The sequence below is a fragment of the Athene cunicularia genome (assembly GCF_003259725.1).
Source record: "Athene cunicularia isolate RWA chromosome 1 unlocalized genomic scaffold, athCun1 chr1_part1, whole genome shotgun sequence".
NCBI classification, from domain to species: Eukaryota; Metazoa; Chordata; class Aves; order Strigiformes; family Strigidae; genus Athene; species Athene cunicularia.
Window position 1 is genome coordinate 55,958,344 of NW_020799091.1, and position 25,137 is coordinate 55,983,480.

The 25,137-nt window shown below is 37.4% G+C and overlaps 1 protein-coding gene across 3 annotated transcripts in view; it reads right to left on the minus strand.

Annotated features, from left to right (window-relative positions):
• Positions 1 to 3,564: 3,564 nt before the first annotated feature.
• STK24 (serine/threonine kinase 24) overlaps positions 3,565 to 25,137 on the minus strand; it is a 45,983-nt gene continuing 24,410 nt past the window's right edge. For all 3 annotated transcript variants that reach the window (XM_026853987.1, XM_026853979.1, XM_026853972.1), the window contains 8 exons: positions 23,765 to 23,873; positions 23,498 to 23,655; positions 16,491 to 16,676; positions 16,096 to 16,241; positions 13,837 to 13,960; positions 12,835 to 12,903; positions 8,898 to 9,034; positions 3,565 to 6,576 (listed from right to left, as the gene is read on the minus strand). In XM_026853987.1, coding sequence (XP_026709788.1) covers positions 6,540 to 6,576; positions 8,898 to 9,034; positions 12,835 to 12,903; positions 13,837 to 13,960; positions 16,096 to 16,241; positions 16,491 to 16,676; positions 23,498 to 23,655; positions 23,765 to 23,873 — 966 coding nt within the window. In that variant the 3' untranslated portion in view covers positions 3,565 to 6,539. The remainder of the gene's footprint in view (positions 6,577 to 8,897; positions 9,035 to 12,834; positions 12,904 to 13,836; positions 13,961 to 16,095; positions 16,242 to 16,490; positions 16,677 to 23,497; positions 23,656 to 23,764; positions 23,874 to 25,137) is intronic.

Sequence of the window (25,137 nt, forward strand, 5' to 3'; positions counted from 1 at the left end):
AAGGGAAACAAACAGGTACTTACATGTGCTGCCTGCAGCTGTGGAGAGACCTTCAGGCCCTGGGCAGGTAACTTGTTGCAGTTGCTCTTTTCCTTAGCTATTTCCCATGAAAAGCAGTACAGATAAAATAATCTACCCTACATCATCGCCTCTGTCTGTTTATGACATGATGAAGGACAAACTCAGAAAGTAGGTAGAAAAAGCTGAAGACATTTTCCCAGGTGCAGGTCCCGTGGGCTTGTCCAGTCCAAGCTCCTGACCCAGCTCTGTAGGGCCAAAGGGTGTGAATTCAACAGCCTCAGTGAACCGATACCGTACAGGAACGAGAGTGCTTAAGACTGACCAGGAATGTGAACAATGATCCATATAGTCATGAAAAGGGGAAATACACAGCACAGATTAACAACTCTGCAGCAGGCTCCAGGCCTGGAAGAACAAGGCTGAGGAAGCAACAGCCCATGATGTTGCTGTGGAGTACAGGGAAGGGCTGCAGACCTTATTCCCCCAAATTATTACTGAGCTATAAATTAATACCTGCAAAGCCTTACAAGCTAGGTCCCTACATTTGTCCTTTACAACTGTTACCTATCTATAACAATAAAAACATTTTTTATTAAGTGAAAATTATATTGAGGGCCTTAATTCAGCTGAAACTGCATTTTATTTTAGATCACAGCCTTGCTGGAAACAATCTTTGTTACTGCTATCTGCTGCAGTCATTTATTCTGAGTGCTCAAAAAAAAGGCTTTTATTTACATTCATGAATTCAGGTAACACTGCTTCTAGGGATGTTCCATTTTCATACAAAGTAAGTTTGGAAAATAATTTTTCTGTAACATCTAGGGGAAAGATCAAGTTACAGTTCTACTTATCATGACAGCAGAGACCCAGCTAGGCTGTGGATGCAAATTTAGCATATCCACCTGATTCATCGTTCAGCATTTTCACTTTTTTGGTTTTTATTTTTCTATAGATAAAAGGTTTAAAATAAGGTGTTTTTTTTCCTTCTTTACCAGTGTGATTTTTAAAATATTTTTTTAAATGAAACCACTTTAACTGCTGTCATTTGTCAGCATTTTTCTAGTTCTTATTCCTAAGGTTAACCCAAAACTGAACTAATGGTAAGAGAATAAAAGCAACTGTCTTGACAGTCTTATCTTACAGCCAGCTGCAGTCTATGTGTGTAAATAAAACTCATAGTTTACTAGAAAGCTATACTATCTAACCACTTATTTTTAACCCTGATTCACATCATACTGCTGCCCACCTCATCAAGTGGAACATGGAGACAAGACAGGCAGAGTCACTGTGTGCCAGGTTAGTGTAGCCACAACTAAATACACCATCTCATGCTTCAGCAGTGGAAAAAACCTCCAACTGGTCACTCCAAGAGATTTACTCTTGCTGTTATTACTCACCATGAATAATCAGTTGCCAGCTTCAAATAATGTACTAAAAGCAAAAAAGGAACTTTACTGCCATAGGAACTTGCACCATACACAATGGGATAAGCAAAGCCTGGACTCCTGTGTATTTTTTTTTCCACGAGACTAAGCTTCTCCATCATTTTTCTACTGCCTAACTTAAAGATGTATTTATTAATAAATATACCTCAGGCCTACCTATTTTCACAACATTTTAATTAAACACTTAAGACCTCAATGTCTTTGTAAATTCAGCTGAAACCAGGCAAAAATGACAGACTGAAAGAGAAGTTAGCAGATAGGGAAACACACACTGTGATTGCAGAAATCTTGATAAAGATCCCTAACTAGAGGAAAGAGGTCTCGCAAGGAAAACTCATCTCAGAGACAAAACCAGGGGCAATATCCCACCATCCCATCAGCCAAGAACAAAACAGAGAAACAAGCAGGATGTAAAAAGCCTGGTTTTGACCATTTTCCCTTTTTATACAAGACCAATTACATGGTCTCCTTTAAAAAGGAAAAAAAAAAGTGCATAATTAATGGATGTGCACATACACAACTCCAGTTGCTAGAGTGCACAAACAATCCCCCCTCACTCACACACACAACCCCCGGGACACAGCAAAGTTGGTAGAGGAAAAAAAAAACCTGGCAACGTGGCACACGTATGTTTTTTTTAACAGGAGAAAACAGTAACGATAATTACAGGAGTGTAGCTGTCACCCGGTTTCTCACCAGTTACATGGGTAATTAAGGATGCGATGTGTGGGGTTAAGTTAATACAACTTGATGTGAGCTCTTCATCGGTTTCACTGGGCTGGCAGGATGGGGAGCAGGTTTTTTATCGTTGCCATCTGCAAAGTGGCACATTGTCTTATTATAGGAAAAACTGTAATATAGAACTGCACATATTTAACAGAACAGTACACTATCAATCACTTGTATGTGTACATAAAAAAGCCTTAATCATGAGAAGAACTAAACTTCCCACATGGTTAGGCCATCTGTGAGATATAAGCTTACTAAATTCCCCAACAGAAAAAAAATAATTCTCGGTGTTGTTGCTCAGAAAGTGCTTGTTGTTGGAGTTCAACCAAGTTTTCTCTTGTACAAATTCTGATACAATTAAAAACTGAACACCAATATATAAACTTTCTGCTTACTGTTACTGACACGTGGGCAATAACTGAGCTTAGAAACCCGGAAAACCATCCCCTCCTGGGAGGAAACCCCCGAATCTCATCTTACTGACCACTCAGCAAAAAGTTGTTAAAACTTTTCCTTCTTTATTTCTAGGTCATGTAGTTTACATGGAGTTTTATTATCTTGATGTAGAGTGACAAAAGTAAAATTTAAATACATGGTTATGAACAGGCAGCAATATTACAGAAAACAAGAGATACACTTAATTGTCCTCTGTAATCATGCTTTAAAAGAAGGCAGAAAACCATTACAAACAATTTGTCTACTGCATATGGTCACTGCAATCACTTGCACACCTGCAAAGTACAGTTTAAAAGAGCAAGCTTGCAGATGTGCCATACTTCAAGCTCCTCCACAGCAACTTACAAAAATAATCTGCGATTGTACTGATCCTTGCATTATACCTGTGCTTATCAGCACTTCTGATAATCTTCCAATGGTAATGTTTTTTGAAGGCAAAAATACGTTTCCTTAAAAGTAAGGCTAATGTAAAACTATTACAAACTGGTACCATCTTGTTTAAAAAGTAATATAGACCACCACATGAAGTAGTAAGAGCTAAACGAGACATTTCACAACTACAGTAAAAGCACAGGCAGACAGAGGAGGACATGAACTCACAAGACAGCAGCTCCTTTGCTGTGAAGGGCCAGCACTCACGCCCTTCCCTTGGCCCTGCGCACACCCCTGCGCAGCGAGAGCAGGCCACCACCGCTACCTCGTTCCGCAGGCACCGGCTCACCTGTCCATACCCACTCTAAATGTCTGGGGCTGCAAAGGACCCACGGCACGGTGGAGAAACTGCTGCTTTGTTACCACACCAGAAGCATTCGGTACTACAGCGATCATGCCGTCATCCTTGAGTAAACTGCTGATCAACTACAAAGTGCAACTGCAAGGAAAATTAAGTTAAAAAAATAGCTCACACATCTGATACTTGCAAAAAGCAAGCCTGCAGTTCAAGTGACCGATTTTTTTTTTTTAAACAGTGACTTTATTTACTGCCTAATCTTCAAATCCCTGACAAGCAGTTCCACTAATTTAAATGTTTGCATAAATAGGGATAGCTTCTTGCTTAGTATATTCAAACACTGAGTGAAGAAGTACTACCTGCACAGAAAAATCATCAGTGCAACATTATAACACAGACATGTTTTTAGCATGAAACAACCTCTCAAAAATATCAATACACTTCTTTTTCTTTCAGAAAATGAGGCCACGCTTCTTTCAAATGAAGCTCTTATTACCAATATAGATCTGATTTTTAAAGCATCACTACTTTTCAATAGTAAATTATTGTAATCTTACATACAGCACGCTTTTTTTCAGTGAATCTCAGTTTAAGATAGTCTTTAAATAATCTATATATCACATATAAAAATACACATCTCTACCATAAATGAGGTCTTGTCTTTTTCTAAATGTCCCAGCCTTTTGGCCAATTGGCCTTGTTGTAGGTCTGACTCATCTGCAGCTTGTAAACCAAGGGATACATTCACCAAGCAAACTCTGCCACAATCTACTCAGAGAAGTATTTCCTCAACATACAGTCCTGGAACACAAATCAAATGCAACTCAAAAAAATGTATGCATAACTTTTAAATGATTGTTCAAAACCAGCATACCTTAGAACTTCATTCAATTTTCTGAGAAATTCTTGAGATTCCACCCAGCACCATAAATTTAACTTCCCCACTGAATCTCTGAGTGCTGTGCACCTCCATGCTCGCTCGCTTTAATTTCAAGTCCTTACATTAACAGATGACTGGGGAAAAGCTTCCATTATTCTATTTATATTTCAAATGCAAACACATCTCTATTTCCAAATGCTGTAACAGCACATATTTATTGAATGGCTGAAAGTTTTAATATGGAGACATTCAACAGGTAAATTTCCCATTGTGCTGAATTCAGATGCGCATTTCACAATAGCAGAGCTACATCTGTTTCCTCAAGGATAAGCCTATCCTTAATGTTTAAGAGCACACAAAACAACATAAAGATAGTAATCAAAAAGGAGTTATAAACCATTGCTCAAACTTATGCATCGTTCAATTTACCTAGCCATAAAAGGGAAACAATTACCTCATTGGAATGGCAAACATGTTGTGTCTAAGACTATGGCTCCAAAGAGTGCACATACTCCCATTTCTTCCAATTGCTGTTTCAACCTGGTCTGAAGTTTCCTAGCTCTGTTAGCATGACAATGTCCTCTAACTGTTAAATTATTAAATTAATGATTAAGGCTATTAATATGCATAGAATAAGGGCTACCATGGTGATATGAAGTCCTGCAAGGAGACCTCACAAGCTTCCCAGGTGGTTAGAGAACCTGGGTCTTTTTGTACCAAGCCTGGTAGATATGCTTATACTTTTAAAATTTTAATCCTTTCTGTTCTAAAACTTTTTTTTTTTAATTAAACACATAAATTATCTCACTGTCATGCAAAACATAAAATCTTCAATTTCTTCATTAAAAACAAGCAAAAATTTTCTCTTAGTTAGCTACCAGAATAAGAAGCACCTGAATATAGCCTTGGTGAAAGAAAGGCAAACCTCAGAGTAATACTGGGAGGGGGGGGGGAAAAAAAAAAAAAGCAGCTACCTAATCAACTGTGTGTGTAACTAATGTTACCATTTCCAAGAACTATAAACCATAGGTCAGCTATCTAGGAGTGCTCACAGGAACAGTGACAATTTCAGAATTCAGAATTTTCAAGAAATAACTGTTTTCTGGGGAGCCAAGTAATAGGACATAGCATACAATGCTCGGGCTCAGTTTTGTAATCTTTCTGTCCAGTGTCTATCCCTTTCAGTAAAGAGGCATACATATTTAGGCAGCAAGATCAAATATATTTTTCTTTTACACTCCAAGACATTAATTCTAAGGACAAAAAATAGGCATGATGAAAAAATGCTTGCCACTGTCTCAGAGCCAACATCTTAATGAGATATTTCAGAATAAAGGAAGGTAATAAAGATTTATTTGTGTGAGCATTCAAACATATTCAGGTGAAAAAAAGATCATATCTGAATTTTGCTACAAGCTTCACAAATATCTATTACTAAAATTGAACAATACATAGGGTTCAGAATTTGCATTGGCACAATTTAAAACTGAAAATATGAAAGAGCTCATTCTTTAGGAAACAATAATTTAAATTTAAAGCTTTGAGAGACAAGGTGTATTAAATTTAAAACAACCAGAAGGCGTACCATAATTAGAAAGTCACGCTCAGAATACAGATAAAAAGGAGGAAATACTGGAAAAACAGAATAAAATTGTGTCTTTGCTGAGGTACGAACAGAAGGTTCCATAGTACAGGATTAACTCTTTCAATGGCAAATCCTTCACATACAAAAATCAAGCCAAGATTCACTTATCACATGATTCAAAATTTACATGTAATAAAGGCAAGGCAATACTCAGTTATGGCCTGTCAAATATTTACCCCACTAACATTATCTACAAAAGCACTTTACCATTTTGTACACAGTGATTCCTTATGCACGTTGAAAGGCTTTCAGTTAAAAAAAGGCATTATATACATATCTGTACACAATTCCAACAAACATTCTCCATCTCCCAGTGGAATTCTTAAAGCAAGATACCTGAGGTTTCTCAACATCTTAAATTTCTCTATCACAAACCTAAATATACATTTCAGATTTTACAAAAAGACACCTCCCTGGAATATGTGCATTATCATTAAAAAATATTACAGCTTTAATGAGCTGAAAAAGACTGCCTCCATCTGAGAGACTTCATTTTCACTCTTGTACATTTAGGAATGTCCTTCCACCAAAGGACATTCCAGTGGTTGAGGGGCAGGAACAACATTGGGGTGTACGTCTTCACTGCAGACACCATGGGATCTCTGTTGCCTTAGAAAAGTCAGGAACAGCACATCAGTAGGATGAAGTACTTCCTCCAGCTAGTGAATATCTGAAGAAGAAAAGAAATAATTATCGTTGTGTCTCTCAGGAAGGCCTTCTACAACAAGCAGCAACTGAAAGTTATTCCCTTTAACATTGTTGAAGTGCCAGCCTTCTTCCTTGCAGAATGACACCCACCACTGCTGCCATGCTTTAAAGACAAAAGCCATAGAGCTGAACAACATGTAAAATACACTCTATTAGAACGTTGCTGCTTTTCTAATGAATAGGAACAACCCGTGCTCAAGTGTGTTACTGAGAAGTATGTGATGATGTAAGAATTCTGTATATGGGGGGCAACATTTAATGATTCCATCTTTCCTACTTGGCAAGTCTACATCATAATCTTTCCAGAAAATATTACTGGTGCAGGAAACTGTATTTCTTGGTCTAAGCAGATTCTTAAATCATCCAAAGAAAGAGGCACGCATTTCAATCATGTTAAGCTCTCAATAAACTTTGTAAAACATCAGAGATCAAAACTGGAAGAGGAAGGTAAATGAATTTGCTCAGGTTACTGGGCAGCTCTTCTGAGGGGCCCAACTAATTCATTCAGACAAAGCTGGGAAACCCAGTTTTAACCAATCATAAGGGGAACGAAAATCTTATAAGTGGATACAATGAATGCCTTAATGATGTAACAGAGCATATTTCTTGTAGCATTCAAAGAAGGAACTATCTTTTCAGAAGTTGACTACTCAAAAAATAGCTTTATCCATGAGGAATACCTACTAAGCTATGGAATGGTTCAAGCTCCTTCTTAGGGGAGGGAATCCTGCCATTCATTTCTTTCACTCACTTTCTGGAAGGAGTCATGATCACATACCAGCTGAATATCATCCTTGGAATGACTAAGAGAAAGTTCACCCAGATGTGACCCAGCAACAAACATTCTCTATGACTATTTCTTTCTCTCTTTCAAAGAAAATGAAGTGCCTGCCTCCACTGTTATATAAGACATCATAACTGAGAAAAACAGCAATATTCCAAGGAAGCAGAACAGAAAGAAGACAAAATGCTGAATAGGTATATAAAGGGTTCTGAAATCAGTCTCCTAGGACAAAAATTATGACTCTTGCTGTCATGACAGGAACAAGTAGGATCATCTCCAGCATCCACAGAAGAAGTGCCCTGTGGAAAACCTGTCTCCACACGGTCATTTTCAGTTTAAATTACAGCATCAAAAGGCTCCTAGTTCCAGGACGGCCCCGTACCAGGCTGATAGAAACTTGACACTAACAGACTGGGCAGATCGAAGTCTGGAGTCAGTTTTGGAACCCCTAATAGAAACCAACTGAGATGGAGACTCCAGAAAGTCTTTCAAGCCTGTCAGGATCAACTGAAAGGAGAATCAGGACATCTGGCATCAGAGTGACCTTGTAGCACTAGATATGCTGACTGGGCTTCATGCTTAACAGCCCAGAAAGCAAGAAACGTGATTGATTGCAATTTCTTGGCACTGAGTTTTACTGAATGACAAAGTGCCAGCCTGGCAATCCTCTGCTTTAATTTCAGAGGTGTGAACTTTTTAAACCTTAAGGTTTACCATTAAAGACAGTGTAAGGGAGACACCTGCTAAGGGTGATCTTTTTCAGCAGAGCAGTCCATGAGTTTTTTTCTAGCACCAAGCAATACAACCTGGATGGTATTGATTCACAACAGTTGTGGGCTCCTGGATTCATGGTTGCTTTAAAGCCTCTTCAACCAGTAATTTTGAAATTTATACCCCTTATCTTTTCTTGCGTAGCATTTAAAAGAACAGCAAATTGAGTGTTTGTTAATAATATATTCCTAGCCTAGGCAGTTAGAAAATCTCTTAGGAAATTTGGACTCTTGAGGCAATACAAAATGTTGGGTTTGAAGGTACCACTTAACGGCCATACAGACTATCTTTAAGTAATGAACAGGGAACCACTTGCTATGTGACCAAAAGAAACACAAACTAACTGAACAGTCCATTTATCAAAGTGGGTAAAAGAAATTAAGAGCGACATTGGGCATCCTCTGCAACATACACCCAGACATTAAAGAAGCATGAATGTCCCTTACAGGAACTGCAAAGGGAACAGGCTGTTTAGTCTCATTTAACACACAACATGCACACCAACAGGGTGAATGTACATGTGGGCTATCACCTGAAGCTAGAAATTAGAACTGCTGATATGATTTGGCTTTCTTCTACTAAGCAAACACAACCGTACAAACTGTAAGCACAACTGGTATTTTCCTCTATTATAAATAGAAATTAATTCTTTCAATTTAACACTAGTCAAATATTTGTAGAATCACACAGGCAATCTTCTGTAACCCTTAGGGAAATAGTTTCATTACCTCTGAAGCCGCTGCACAAGGTGTGACACCATGTTGTCTGCAATGCCCGGACAAGCCTCTTCAGCTAAATAAATAGCCTTTCTCAGTTCTTCTATGGAACCTGTGTTACCACCACACACTTCGCTCTTCTCTTTCAACTGAAAGAAAAACAGGAAGACATGTATTAAGATGCTATTCATGAATATTTCTATAAACAGTATAATGCAAAAGCTTGTTCACAATGCCAGGATTTGGCTTTCATTATACACCCTCACACCCTGAAGTTTTTTTTCCACCCTGAAGTTAGTCTTTGCAGTAGTTATCAGGATGTCATTTATTGTCACAAGTCTTCAATCATTCACATACCTTTTCAGCATGCTCACAGTCAAAAATTATGACAAAGTATTCTAAGATCCATGCACTATTTACTGTAGGTGTTCGGTTTCAAGATGTGCTGCTTACACATACTCACTTTAGTATACATATCTACTTGTACACCTGGAGCTTATACACACCACAGGTGCACTTGTGCAAGCACTGTTAGAAAGTGTTTTCACTCTGTCAGCTATCAACAGAGTACCCTGAGCACTCTCTCATCTCCCCCCAAAGTGAAGAATCACACGATTAGGCAGGAACTGAGGGCTATGGCTGGTAAAATGCTTGCTTTCTCAACTCACTAAAGAACGTTCAAAAATCTCAGCAGGGTCTGGGCTTCCTTGGAATAAAGTGCCATGTTACCAGTGGTAAGGGTGAATGAAGGCATGGCCTTCTTTCAGGGACTGGCCTTTCCCCAGCAGGTTGGATGTCTGCATTTAGAGGTTTCTCTCCGCATTTATCACTACAGCTGTTGTCAAGATCTGCTTTGCAGCATTCTCTTAAGAAGGATGGAATCAGGGCCATTTCTCAGGGAAGAAAAAAAAAAAAACAAACAACAAACTGGTGAAAAAAATACACCAGTCAAAAGCTAACTGGGCATATGAGTGCTTTAGACCAAACGATTTGTTCGCACTGAACTGAAGAGCAGTGAAATATTCTTTTCCAGATTTATCTACAAATTATTCAATTAATTTTAAAGTAATCTCTGAATGCTGGACCTATAGCCACTCTGCCTTTATGCCTTTACTGCCAGTAATCAAGAAAGCTTAGCTTCAACAAATGGCAAGTTTGTGCCACTTTCTGAGACATAATGTGGGCATGGATATACTTTTGGCCCTGCTTAAGTATAGCACAGGGGATTGTCACATGGAATAAGCATGATCCTCAAAAAGCAGCAGAAAGCAGAACTAATAGATCAAGACAATTTTGAGTTCAGTGTAGTACAAGACATTCCAGAAGGAACAAAGTGGCAGTGAAGTTCTTCAGAGATGTTCAAGCATTAAAGCAGCCTTTCAGGAATTTCAGCAGGTGTCAGGGACTACAGTTCAAGGGTTTCCATTAGTACTGAAGAACAGGTTTTATTTTAAAAGGAATCTGAGTCTTGCAAGGGAAAATATAAAGGAAATAATCATTGTTCTAGTTCCACATTTAGCAAGGGCTTATAGGTACAGGTCTCAACAAAAGGAAATCAAAAGGATTCTGTGTGTATATACAACAGCTGAGGTACAACCACAGCAGTAGGAAGGCTTTTGCACTCTTCTTTGGCTGCTGCTTGTGTTTTCTTTTCAGGATGCTCAAGAGTGAGATCTTGCAGACAAAGCATAGGTAACAGGAAGACACAAATGCCTTTTCTTTTTCCAGTAGTAACTAACCCTTTCTTAGTCTATACCAGGAAGCCTGAGGACGAGATGACAGAAGTAGACAATAGTGGGAACATTACAACAAAGCACATCTCTGGATCTTCTGCCTTCAAAAAGGAACCCAGAATGAGTCCCTGCATGCAGTACTCGGCCAGTGTCCTCTGATAAGGAGAACAAAACCACAGCAGGGTGGTAGCTGGGCAGTGAAGATCACATATAACTGACAAACATAACAACTTTGTTCATTTTCTTTGTTTTCTGTTCTTTTGAGGTTTTGTTTTGTTTGGTGTTGGGTGTTTTGTTTGTTTGTTTGTTCTTTTAATTGCTTTGCTGAAGTGCACCAAGCTTCAGCACCAGCACCACAGTGCAGCAAGGCCCCATATCTGAGCGAGCCTCTTCAGCCAGGCTCCTAAGTTGCATCAGAGTTCAACTGAAGGAGAAAGATGCAGACCACACAAGATTACCATCCTGTAAGATTCTTTAAGGACAACGATTAGTTTTTAAACCCATCTTCTCTGCCAAAAGCTTTGAAACCTCCATGATGACAAAAAGCTCTGAATGGCCCGCTTTGTTCTTCTTGGAGGAGTTCCATGGAGTAACTCACTAACTTAGCTAGCAATAATTCCTGAAGGTGTAGATATCTGTGGTTTGAATGCTAAACAAAAGGAACACTGGAAATGTAACAAAAGGCTTCCTTCAGACAGCAGAGACGGTGGCCATGCCCCTAAGAAAAAGCAAACCCTGCAGTGAGATTCTGGAACAGTTTGGGAAAGTTGTGGCTATCCACCAAAAGTTGCATGAAAGAAGAGTTTAAAATATGAACTGAACAGCTGATAACAGACCAAGAGGCTTCTCACATAGCATGAAGAGATACAGCAAGCAAGCATGTGAGGAAAAATTTTTTCTGTAGCCTCTACACGCCACAGAGATGAAAGTAAATGGAAATTTTAATAAGGACTGCAATGAAAAATGTTTGTATTGCTGCAGCAGTGCTAGGGGAATCCTGTACATACAGGCATCAGCAAGAGGCAATTAAAAGAATGGCCTTGAAAATGAAAATGGGAAGCAAGAAAGGTAAAGAATGACACAGCAACTAGGTAGCAATACCATGGGAAGGAAGAACCCAGAACAGAGATAGCTAGAAGACAGGTAATAAAAGGCATAGTGGAGAGAAAATGAAAAATAAAGGATAAAAATGGAGGATGGAGTGGGGAAGACGTTGGATGCAGCACCTGTATCATGCCTGGTATTAGAAAAGGAGAAGGAAGACCTAAAGGAGAAGCACATCAACCAGAAGTTGTTTGGGAGATGGAAGGGTAGGGAATTGAAAGAAAATTATTTCTTTCAAGTGGGTAAGATATAAAGAACTGCAATGGAAAATGCCCCCAAAAATGCCTATTTAAAGTGTTTTCCACTTTATGTAGAAGTCTGAATAACCAATACAGAGGTCATCCCTTTTAAATAAATTTAACTGCCTTACTGCACTCTGTTCTTAATGAATAACATGCAAAATTCAATCATAACCCTCTGAAGCAGGACTTTATTCATTAGAACAAAATTAAGAAACATCCTTTTATCAGAACAATTTCTCTAACTCTATTTCTATAACAGTTGCAATGACTGAAATAATTAAATAAATTTTCATATCAAAGCAAGGGTGAGAGGGGACTTTGTTTCTTAGAATTCTATCAGCTTTCTAAAGTAATCACACATTCATAAATATCTGGCTTACCCTTCATATTTTTTTTGAAGTTGTTTTTAAGTATTTGGAAAAAAACAAATATAAAAAATATAAAACTCAGAATGGAAACAAAATACAGTTTTCAGCACTGAAATTCAAAAGTTAAGTTCTTGCTGATCTGGTCCACAGCCATATCTTAGAACACTGAAGAACCTGAATTTTTTGATAAAATGACAGATAAAGAGATAAAGCAGCGTCAAAACATTGAATGCTGCAATCCAAATATTTACATACCTTTTTGTTTTTCATGTTCTTCGCTTTATACTAGCATGGTTCATGTTGCCACCATGCATATGAAATATTGTAGAAGCAAGACAAAGACCTCAAAAAGCAGACATGCATTAAAGCAAAGGGTACAGCTAAAACTATAACGCATCAAGTTCCAAATGGTTTGTAGAAGCCTTAGGTGTGATCCATTACATGTTTCTATTTTTCAGACACATAAATGCTAAAATTGTTAAGTTTTAAATCAGTAACTTACCTCTGCAAATAAAGGGGATATAACTGTAGACAGGCATTGGGATAGAGGCCTCTTTGGGATATCCTTTTCCTTTAAAGAAAACAAAATTCTGACCAATTTTATTTGAGGAAAAAAGCATCCTCATTGTATTCTGTTTCTACTTGAAGAAAGAAATAGTTCCAACATGCTACACTTTATGAAAAATCTGTTTCCAAGTATATACAAATATGTAAAATGTTCTACAATAGACTTTTCCAAAGCACTCTGGAAAATGAGGTGCCACAGCCTCAAAGTTTAATTGAGCCTCCAAATACATGTAAGCTCAAAACAAAAACCAAAAGAACCCGCCAGAACCAAAAAACCCCACAATCCTACTGAGCATGTACTAAGTCACAGACATGCCAATATTTACTAGGTTCCTCCCATATGATACATTTTTCTTGTATTTCTCCAGTTCTGGTAAGAGCACACACACAGAACTTTCAGAGCCAAGGTAGCAACTACATGCCCTAGCCACACAGGGTGCAGAAAGTATGATGGAGCAACTCCTGAACAACCCTTACAGGTTGGATGGTTTGGTTTTTTGGGATAGGTTTGGTTGTATTTTTTTTTGGACACATGCACATTTTATTCTCTGCTACACTGTAGTCTTTTTTTCTAAAAGACCAGAATGCCACCCCAGCTTTGTACTGTACTGTACGGTTTAAGTTTAATTTATAGAAGGAAGATTTTTAAAATAAAATACTGCCTGGTCTTCCTCCAGTGGTAATATTTCCCAAACTACAGAAGTATTTTGGTACATATTTCACAAACTACAGAAAAAGGACACATTTCCAGAATACCTAAACTTCAAGACTTACTCAAAACACTTTGTGAAATGCTACTGTAGAATGTACTTTTTTATCAAAAGTTCTGAAACTTTTACAATTTAAATGCTTTTAAAGGTATAAAATGAAAATCACCCCACTAAATTACTCAAGGAAGAATTATGTCCTTATATAATACAATCAGTATTTTGAGCACCTTATTTCTTCGCAACTCCAAAGGCTGGGCTGCTCCATTCTCTAGATTCTTGGGGTCTTTTTCTCTTATTGTAAAGATCCACTCTCCTGAATCACTCCCACCTGAAGCCTGGCCATCTGGTTCACTTCAAGGGAGGGGAAAAAAAAAGAAAAAAGTTCTATTACCTACACCTTATTGCCCATGTTCATTCAATATACACACTAAGCATAAAAACTACAGTCAAGACCAAAATCAGGATTCTATTGTACAAGCCAATAAGAATAAAGTATGAAAAGCAACATAATTTATCTTTTGGGGAAATTAAAAAAAAACAAACAAAACAACCAACCAAGGTACTTTACTGAATATTAAATTAACTTCAAAACAAAAGAAAAGCATTACAGATTGAAAACAGTTTCCCAAGTTACATAACAAGTAACATGTTTTATTGTTATCAGAAAACTGGCTTTAACAGAGTACCTCAAATCATTAGGGAAAAGGGAAAAAATTAGAATACTTAATCCACTTTTTTTCCTAAGAAAACAGTTAAGACAGTAGTTTAGAATACCTTTGAGGAAAACCCCAGCCCATTAGCAAGTTAAATTTCCCACTCCAAAACAAATGACTAAAAAAAGTACATATACAGCATGGCTTTAACAAACAACATTACATAAATCAATCTTTTGCCCCATGTTTTGTAGATGGAATAGTAATTCTTTCTGTAACTCCTACTAAGATAAAAGACCAAAAATCACTCACTGCATTACATTTCTCCTCTCACAACCATAAAGATCCTTCTCTAAGTTACTTTCTTTCTGATCTGTGAATTAAAAGTGACTTTCAAGAAAATTACCTATTAAAAGGGCATCTAATGGCCATTGTACAAAAAGTATTTACCACGGCTTACAAAGTCAAAAAGCATGTGATCAGTTTAAGAAAATTCTCCAGGATTACTGCTTGAAGTCACACAGAACTTCTGGCTGTTACTGAAAGAGGTAGGTCTACTCTCCTTGTATATATGAGCTCTAGTAACTTGATCCAACAGAAAAGTATTTATCAGTTTGGAAAGTTAGTATTCCAGCATGCCAAATCAACTCACCCTTTTACTGCATCTAATACAAGGGCTGCTGTGGAAGCAGAGGCAGGGAAGGCAGGCTTCGACATAATGTTAAATTGCCTCACAAGCACTCAATAACCATTCTACTTCTACCATTCTCCTATGCCAAGCTGTTAAAACTGGTCTGCCATTCCACAAGAACAATAAACTGTAACCTCAAACCTCAGTTAGTAACTGATCTGAGACCAGTATTAGGACTAGTAATTTACCTTCCAAATCAGAGCTGGTTTGGGGCTGGAACCATGATTACTGGAAGGCACGAAGCCATTAGGAATGTGGGACAACTATACAGCTGCAAAGGCAGCCAAGAAATCATAACCAGCCTGATGTGTGCCATTAGCACACAGACCGAAATTGCAGAGAATAGTTGTGTTTATGAGGAATTTAATCCATTTGTGAATAAATTGTGGCAATCCCTCCACTTGATTTTCAAAAGTGTGTAAACTGATGATACCCACTATTCTCAAACTTTTAAAATACTTTTAGACTAATAAAGTTATTTTTTTAACTGAGTCATAAATATTTGCAACTTGGTTTCCTAAGGAAACCAATTCATGAACCTACTGAACATCAAAACTTGATGGAGAGAAGTAAAAACTGGAACATAAAGAGATCTGGAAATATTTACAGCACTTCCCCGCTTGCAATAAATGCTCTGACATTTCATGACTATCATGGTGTAATAGCCCAACCTTCCTGGAAGGACAGAAGAAGAAACCTCACATAAAAAAAACCTAGGTAATATGGTTTGTACCCCAAAACCCCATTATCACAGAAGCATTTTCCAATAACCCTCTCTTAGACGCAAGGATATGCTTCTGCCCATTTACTCCCAAAAGAAGGGAAAACCTGCCACGAAGGAAACAACTGCCCTCCTTAGGTGGCCATGTGCACACATGGCAGGATTTAACAGTTAGCTCTACATCTAGGACGAACCCTAGACCCTCCATAAAAGAGATGGTAGTATAGAATGGGCCAGAATTATTGTCAGTGAATGTTAGTTGCATGAAATTCCTTGAAACAATGAAATTAAGATCTCATTAGTTTGCCCAGGCTGCTATTCTGAAAAGCTTTAAACAAAAGACTACAGGAATATATATGCTAAAAACAACTATTTGGCTCCTATATTTACAAAGGATATCTTACAAACTCATCAAACTTACGTATCTGAGTCATCAGAACTTGAGTCATCGTGATTTCGTTCAGACTTCCATCTCTTGTGCCTATCAATAAGGTCAGTCAGGTAAGAAGTTTTCTTTGAGTTTCGTAAAATAAATTTGTGTTTTAAGAGCTCTTTTGCAGTAGGTCTCTTTAAAAAGAAAAAAAAAATTTACTACATTTGAGAGTGTTAAGTGACTTACTATAAAAAGACCAAGAAATCCAGAATTTAGTACTGATACAAATGAGATTTTAAAATATATACAGTATCTAAAAAAAAATATATATATGCTGATAAATATGTTGCCCCATATTAGAAAAGCTGAATTGCACTTATTTATGTAATTTATGTAAACCCATCAAGTTCTCTACTACAGACTGACAAACAAATGAAACTCACAAAGCTTGGGTCCTTGTTTAAACAGGCCTCAACAAATTCTTTGAGGGATTTACTAAAGTTTCCTTCCAGTGTTGGTGGATTGTTCTTAGGAATGAGGAACAAAACCTTCATTGGATGTAATTCTGAATGAGGTGGCTCTCCTTTTGCAAGTTCTATGGCGGTTATGCCTAACGACCAGATATCTGCCTGTAAGAAACAAGATTAGGTTGGAGAAAGAGAAGAAACAGTGTTGCTTGTTGTTGTGGTTTAACCCCAGCTGGCAACTAAGCACCATACAGCCACTCACTCACTCTGACTAGTGCTAGATGGGGGAAAGAGAATTTGAACGGTCAAAGTGAAAAAACTCATGGGTTGAGGTAAGAACGGTTTAATAATTGAAATACAATAATTATTATCATTACAATAGATGTAGCAAAAAGGAAAATAACAAAGAGAGACGAATAAAACTGAAGAAATCCAAATGACGCAAACTAAAACAATCAGTCGCCACCAACTGACCAATGCCTAGACAGTCCCAGAGCAGCAGCCCCCTGCCCACCTTCCCTCTAGTTTTATTGCTGAGCATGACACTGCATGTTATGGAATATCCCTTTGGTCAGCTGGGGTCAGCTGTCCCTCCTCCCAACTTTTTGTACAACCCCAGTCTACTCACTTGGCAGAGAGGTGTGAGGAGCAGAAAAGGCCTTGACTGTGTAAGAATTGCTCAGCAATAACCAGAACATCTCTGTATTATCAACTCTGTTTACAGCACAAATCCAAAACATAGCCCCATAGTAGCTACTGGGGTAGCTCTATCCCAGACAAAATCAACGTACTTGGCAAAGGCAGATTTAAACCTTTACTGTAAATATTTTTATATGTAAATTGGTTTTGTTATCATGGTCTGGTTTAAGTGGTTAAACACATAAAATGGAGTACAGAGTTCCTTGGTTGTTTTTACTCCACAGCATAAAGCATTTCTTATTAGAGTTTTTAAACTTTCTGAAATCTATACTCTAACACCAACAGTTATAACTGATCTTGAAACAAAAATACTTTTAAAAAGTAATGGTAGAGTTGCTATAAACTAGCATTTTAGCCACCATGTTCAAGTACACTATGTAAAGATAGGGCAAGACTCAAATATTGGCATAAAGAAAAATATTAAAACATGCACAAGATTTTTCCTCACAAGCATCATCTAGGACAACCATCAGAAATTTAATACATTAGAATATAATTTTCCTGGGGTTAACACTGTCTTATATGTCATTCTTATTCACAGACTAGAGAAACGCAGCCTAGAACACTATTATTAAACTTTTTTCAACCCAAGATTTCAACGAGTTAAGTATTTGTTCCAAGTAGCTTCTGAAATATTGACAGCACTTTTCTACCTGATCTGCCTTATAGACCTTCTCCTGTGAGCCATGTCTTGTAGGCCAAGAAGGCCTGATCTAAATCAAACTTCTCTAAGTCACGCACATGCGAAATGCAGATCCCAAAGGCTGACTGCCAATTCAAGGGACAAATCAAGTAATGCAGCAGAAACCAGTGCTACATCCACTACCATTTAATTTCATTGATGAGTTGGATTCACATTGTTACTGGATGCCACAAGAGACATACTGTGTTTTTAGGGAAGATTATTTAAATATATTTGTTTCACAGGTTTTCATAATCCAAATGTGCTAGTCTCTCTAGGGAACACTACCTCCCTAGATCCAAATCCTATTGCCAAACCTGCCTGAAGTAATGTGAAATAATGCATCAGATTTCTCTATGTTCTGCTGAAATAACAAACCCAAAAGTCAAAACAGTAGATGAATAAACACCTTGGAAAGGTGAAAGGGAAAAAAAAAAAAAAAAATCACAAAAATCTCTGTTCCAAAGGATATCAATTAAAAATATTATGTTTTGCTTTTTCATGGTTTGTTTTTGGGTTGGGTTTGGTTTTGGGGTGGGTTGTTTTTTTTTTAAGTGAAAGCAGAACAAAGACTTATTCTCAGGAAAATGGTAAAGCTCTTAAGTGAGCTGTCTTGTCTGGTTTTACCCGTGAACAGAGCATTTTGAACTTTGCCACACTGTAAACAGATCTATTTCCAAGTACTGGATAGAGATTTCATTTATCACTGCTGTCATTACTTAGTGTCCCTCTAACTCATCTGTGTCTGCTCAGTTGATATGCTAGGTTTTCTTTGACTAACTCATACAAGGACTACAGGCTGGTAGCTGCAATGTATGCATCCACTCCACTATCATAGATACACTGTCTGACTAAAACCAAGCTCTTCCTTCCTTGCTCAGATAGTATTCTATTGTGAAGAGCTTAGTTACTTAATTTTGCAAGTAAGTAGGGGATGGGGGGGGTGGGGGGTGTCAATTAACACACCATCAAATTTATGACATTTTGTTAACCCATGTTACAGAACTGCCATCTCACACTAAGCACAGAGGATTATATAAGCGTATGAGCTCCGAGTTTCATTTATCTTAACAGCATTATCAGCTAAGCTCTCCTCAAATCCGAATATAATGGTGAGTAACTGCTCTATCAGGAAAGGTTTTCTTGGTTATGAAACAAAAATGTCACCTGTGAAGATGAGTCTTCACGTTAACAACCGAGCATTTTTATTTCCAATTTATTCTGAATTTCAGTTTCTTAACAGGAATGTGTTAAAGCCATATAAATGGATAGAATTTCTTCTGCCAGACTTTCAGTCACAGATGGAGCACGTGAATATATAGGTATAAGAATCAAACTTATATGTGTATGTGTGCATGGATATCCATATGCGCACGCACGTATATAAATACTTCTTTTTTTTCCCTCATATATTTATAACTTTCTACTGCTAGTGACCTTCCTCCACAAAAAAAAGAATGAAAAGGTCCAGCAAACCACAGCGGCACACGGAATTTTTTGAAGTCTGAGATAGGTTTTGGAAGCCCATTCCTGATGGAAGCATCAAGAATAAACCCCCCCCAAATTCCTCTGGAACTATAACCTCTCCTTTCACAGATAAGAAAGGAACTCAAAACAGGGATGTAAGCACCAACTGCCTGTGTATCCAACTAGGCACTTCTAGGACGCACTTGTCTGTGACAATGAAACTCCAGAACAAGCACAAATCAGTCCTCCAAACGGGGACCTTAAGAAGTGATGCCACTGTATCACCATTAAGTTTTACCACGTTATGATTTTTACAATTCAAATCTTGAATAAAAATTACTCTTCCAAATTCAGATGAGAGTCAGAAAGTCACTGGGAGCTACTATTTATAGCAGTACTGCCACAAGCCTTTTCTCTTCCATTCTAATGAGTAAAACTTAGTCTGACTTTGAAGCTGTTGTCAAAGAAAACAGGCTATGTGCAAGAGAAAAACATTTTTAAATTAAATATTTTGTTTCTGTTAAAAGTTATATAGTAGAAAGGACGGAGGACTAGATATGGGAAATCTGTATCAGATTAGAAAAGATGCTGACATTCAGATGAAGAAAGGAATCAAAACAGGAGGAATCAGTAAGAACTATTGCCAAAATAACAGAAATGAGAAAGAAGGGAAAGATCCCATGAAGACTTTATATCAAAGAACAAAAAGCTTAAAGAAAAGGAAATAAATGGTATGTGAAAAGATAAATTAAAAAGGAAGAGACATTTAAAAAACAGGTGGTAGATACCTTTAAGGTAATGATTACAGTCGTGTTTTGACATTTCACTGTTTTCCCCCCATGGCTGAGTTTCTTTAGCAGCTAGATTTTATCATCCCCTTGGATTACTTGGGCTTTAAAAATAAACTACATGGGAAAATGAAAAATGAAGTTGAAATTTTTGCTATCAAGTACACCTCTCACATTAGCTAGTGAGCATATTAAAATGCAAACATTATAGCCAACGTACTCCCTCACACAAGCCACCTGCTAATCCCATGTTCTCAAATATATCAGTCTGAATTATTGTTTACAAAAGTCTGACAGAAGCTGTTGAAATTTAGTATCTGTGTCAAAAATCACATACCTTGATTATTTTTTAGGCAATAAAGACAAGTGTTGGAATGCCTTGTAAATATACCTTGCAATATATGGTCTGAGAAAGAATAAATAGGAATATCTTAAGGACACAAACCACTTTGGAAATGGGACTGAATAAAGCAAGAATGGAATGGGCAAATTCTGTATGACAGTTAAGGAAGACATAGCTCACAGATGCATAAAGCAGTCCAAAAAACCTCACATAATTTTGAGAGCACAGTACTGGGAACATAAATTGGGACTTGGTTTACATTGTTATGTGTCACATATTTTAAAAGAAAAAATACACAACATGTATGCATTCACATCCTGAATTAAGACAGCATTTTTCAAAGATACAGACATTTTTAATCTGTGGAAAAAAAACCCACTTCTCTACCTTAACAAAAGAAAAAATAAATTATATACATACATTCCTGTAACATACGTTGGGAAAAAAAAACAAAGACTATATGAAAATTCATCAGCTTATGTTAAGTATTCACTACTTTTACATAATCTTAAGAGACATTAAAGTAACGGTTAAAATATTATAAAGTAACACAAAGACCATAAAGATAAAATATTTTTTGGTTAAAATAGTGTAAGTGCTTCACACAAAGCAATTCCACAGAAGTTTGTCTCTTCAATTCTGGAATCTGTGTTTGACAGCGTGGTTCACTCACAAGCATATCTGAATTAGAAGAAGCTTTACATCTTAATATCCAAGGCTGCTTCAAAAGGAAATCAATACATTGGAATAACAGTTCTTGCATGAGTTATTTTCATAATATAGTGTAAGCCATGGTCAGGAAATCCACAAACTGCCCATAATATTAAGACAAGCGATAATAGTGCTGAATCAACAAGAGACCTTGAGCTTTATAGCAATAATTGGCAATGTTAGACCTCAGGATGCATCTGCCTGCCTTTAGCCTGGTTAGTAGTTTTATGCCATAACTTTGGTTTTGCTTTGCCTTGCACAGTTGTGCTATTTATGCTATATGTCAGCACGAACAAAGACATCAATCCAATCAGAAAAGGAGCAATAAGCAATTTAACAGTTGGTGTGAGGCACACAGTAAATTAGGAAAGAAGCAGGTGAACTGTGCCCAAGGTAGCGTTACAGGGCACTTACAAGCTTTTATTAGGAACCCATCAGCATGTGGGAAGTAAGAAGATTCAACAGGGCAAAGAACAAAACTGAGTAACACAGCAACTACGTAATGGAAATTGCTTGCACCTCACTGGGACTATGCTATGAAGAGGACAGTCCTAAGACCTCCTCAAGCATTGCTGGCTTATAGACGGAAAATTAAGTTAGCTCTAGATGTCTGTGTTCTCACGTATGCATAAGACTATCTTAATATAAACTGGCTTTCCGAAGCGGTTGTTGTGCAACAACAGCAAAACTATTGTCTATACAATTTAGTCCAGTCTGAGTGTCAAAAGGTTCACAGATGCAAATAAGTATCTCTAGTTCATTCAAAACTTGATTTCTGGCCTTCTATGGAACTGATGAAGTAAGTATCCAAGACCTTTTTATGTCCACATGACATTGGAGACTGAAACAGCCATAACTGAAAACCCAAGGACTGAATCATACTTTGTCCAACTGAAGATCATTCCCAGAAGCCAAACCTCAAAAAAACCACCCAACCATCAATACCCGGAAACCAAAAACAAACAAGCAAAATGATCATCCACCGAAAAAAATTGTTTACTCAACCTTCAAATTGGGAATTTGGGGTCATTTAGGCTTCTAGAGGCTTTACAGAGCTCTGCTAATTATTTTTAAATAGCCTCTCTACAGAAAGATATCAAAGAGGGAAGGAAGTAATACTACAGTCTAGGCTAGAGTCAGTATTGGTGAGTTCCTTATGTGGATGAGAGTGGAAAGAAACACACCGACCTGTCTCATTGCATGGAGATGTGACCAATCAACAAATCACTACAAGGGGATCAGAGGAGATATGCAAGAAAGAGCTCAGGGAAGAACATAAGGAATGACTGCTAATTATCATAAAGAAAGCTGATCTTAACACAAGCGAGACATGAGGGTGACCTTTGTTTCAGATATACAGCTACATCAGTGGGTCATCAGGTTGTGCAAATAGCCTTCCCCAGTATAATCCTTACAGCAATGCCTTACTGAGCTAGCCAGACCAGCAAGGGGGAGGGGGAAGGAAAGGGCAGCAAGGAGGTGTATATGCAACTCGGCCTAATAGATGTCTACAAACTGAATAACTAAACATAAAGAACTTTGAAAAATGCAATGGGCTTGAGCTTGCTTCAATGCACGTATTCCTTCCCAGCAACTGGGGACACCCAGTGTCATGCTGGTGAACATATGGAGACCAGTAGTGGGAATCACATTTCTATTGCGATCCAACTGTATATTAGAATTGATATATTGTGCTTGTGTTGTGATTTCAGTATGCTGCTGTACCACTCTGCTAAATCAAAATCCTGTGTAATGTGAATATCTACAAATGAGCAAAGTTGATATAAAACATTAAACCCTCCCTGTGCAAAATATCTAAAGGAACATGGCCAGAGAGTAGCATAGACCTATGTGGCATATTCTTCCACAGATGAATAACAGCACTATTAATGCTTTCACACCCACCAAATCCATATTCTTTAACAGTGTTGCTGACTTTTTTTTAAAAAAAAAGTAGAAGTATATTAACATTTTGTTTGTATTTGTTCTCTCTACTTTTAAACAACCATCAAAAATACTCATCATCAAAAATGGAATAAAAGGTTACAGGATGTACTTGTCAGTATTATAATATTTCTTGCCATCTAGAGGGGCTTAATACACTAGGAAACTTAAAGTTTGGATATAAATTAGGAAAGCTTCTTTCCTTGACAACAGTTTTAGGTGCTAGGTATTATCTAAATATACATCTGTCTAGACACAGTCAAAGTTACTAGCTACATTCTGAAGACCAACCTATGCAATTCAAATTTTAAAAGGAAGGGATTTTGGCTAATGTCATGAAAGACCTTACCTTTGAATCATATGCTGATTGCTTTATTACTTCAGGTGCCATCCAAAACGGTGTTCCCACAAAGGTATTCCTCTTTATCTGTGTATCTGTTAGTTGCCCTGCTACTCCAAAATCTGCTAGTTTTACTTCTCCTTGTTCAGATAGCAATACATTAGCAGCTGGAATAAAGAAGAGGAAATAGCAGAAATTAAGACATTTGACACTGGAAGGTTGTTCATTTATACTGCATGAGCTCTTCTAATATTATTATAAGTTAAAAAAAAATACCTTTAATATCTCTGTGGATTTTCTTTTCTGAATGCAAATAATCAAGTCCTTTGAGTATCTCCCTCAATATTGTAGCAATCTGGGTTTCATCAAGTGAACCAGGTTCTAACTAGGAGACACAAGAAATATTTTTATATATTTTTATATATATATATATATATATGTGTGTGTGTGTGTGTGTGTGTGTATACTTATTTATATATACGTAAAGAAGAAACAGAACAGAAATAACACTGACTACAGAAAAACCTGCAAAACTCCTGTCACACCTCAAAATTTCCAATTTGCTAATTTCATAATATAAGATACAACAGTATATACTTTAAGAAAAATACATAGTTCTAAAACTAAGTGGCCTTAGGAACAACTGGCAAAGAAATACTTCATTTATCTAAAACACTTGAAAGTTTGTTAATGGCTCCATAATGACACAGTGTAAAGTTACTGCCTTGTGGTCCCATCATAGATATATACTCTGAGTCTGAAAAGGATCTACATTGTAACAATACACTGAACTTCAATGTGCAACTCCCCAGACCCTATATGGACCCAATTCTCAAAGGCTGAGAAAGAAATTAAGGCATATAAGGTATCACAATCAACCACATATTCTGTTACTATATACTGCAAGGAATTTTGTGAAGCTCTCTAAAAGTCAACACAAATTGCTAGGCTGACAGAGCACTGCATATTAAAAAAGTTAACTTTTTTCATATAAAGCTGGAGGTACAAATCTGAAAATTGTTAGAATTAAAAGTTCCAAGTAATTTAATTCTTATGAAAAGAAACAGCAGTGGTAGATCTCAGAGCTCTCTACAACTGATAAAAATTTGAAAAGTGAGTGGGCTAGTAACTCTTAAAGGGACAGAGGAAAGGTCACTACCCAGAGAGGCTGCTTAACCAATGAGGGCATGTAAGGCATGATTTTCAAAGAAGCCAGTGCATGTTCAAGTAAAGAAAACACCAGCCTAACATGACATGTATACACTTTGAACATAGAATTCAAGGTTCCTATTCAGTCTTGCCTTGAGTACGGAAATGTGGTAACATGTGCCAGCTGTCCTACCAGATTCCAGCTGAGAACCATGATGTGCATGTTAGAACTAAGAAAACATGCAGCAGAACATAACACTGAAAATCAATGAAGCACACACAAGATGCTTAATATACATTTCCATGATAATTTCAGTTGTGTGTCACAGTTTCTTCAACAACATTTAAGGATGTGACCAAAGACTCTGTACTATTTCTAGGCAACAAGCTATATGGTTCAAGCCCAGAAGGCAACTGAGCACTACGCAGCCATTCACTCACCCCTTCTCCCTCAGGAACGGGAAGGAGAAAATAAAGTAAAAGGCTCAAGAACTGAGATA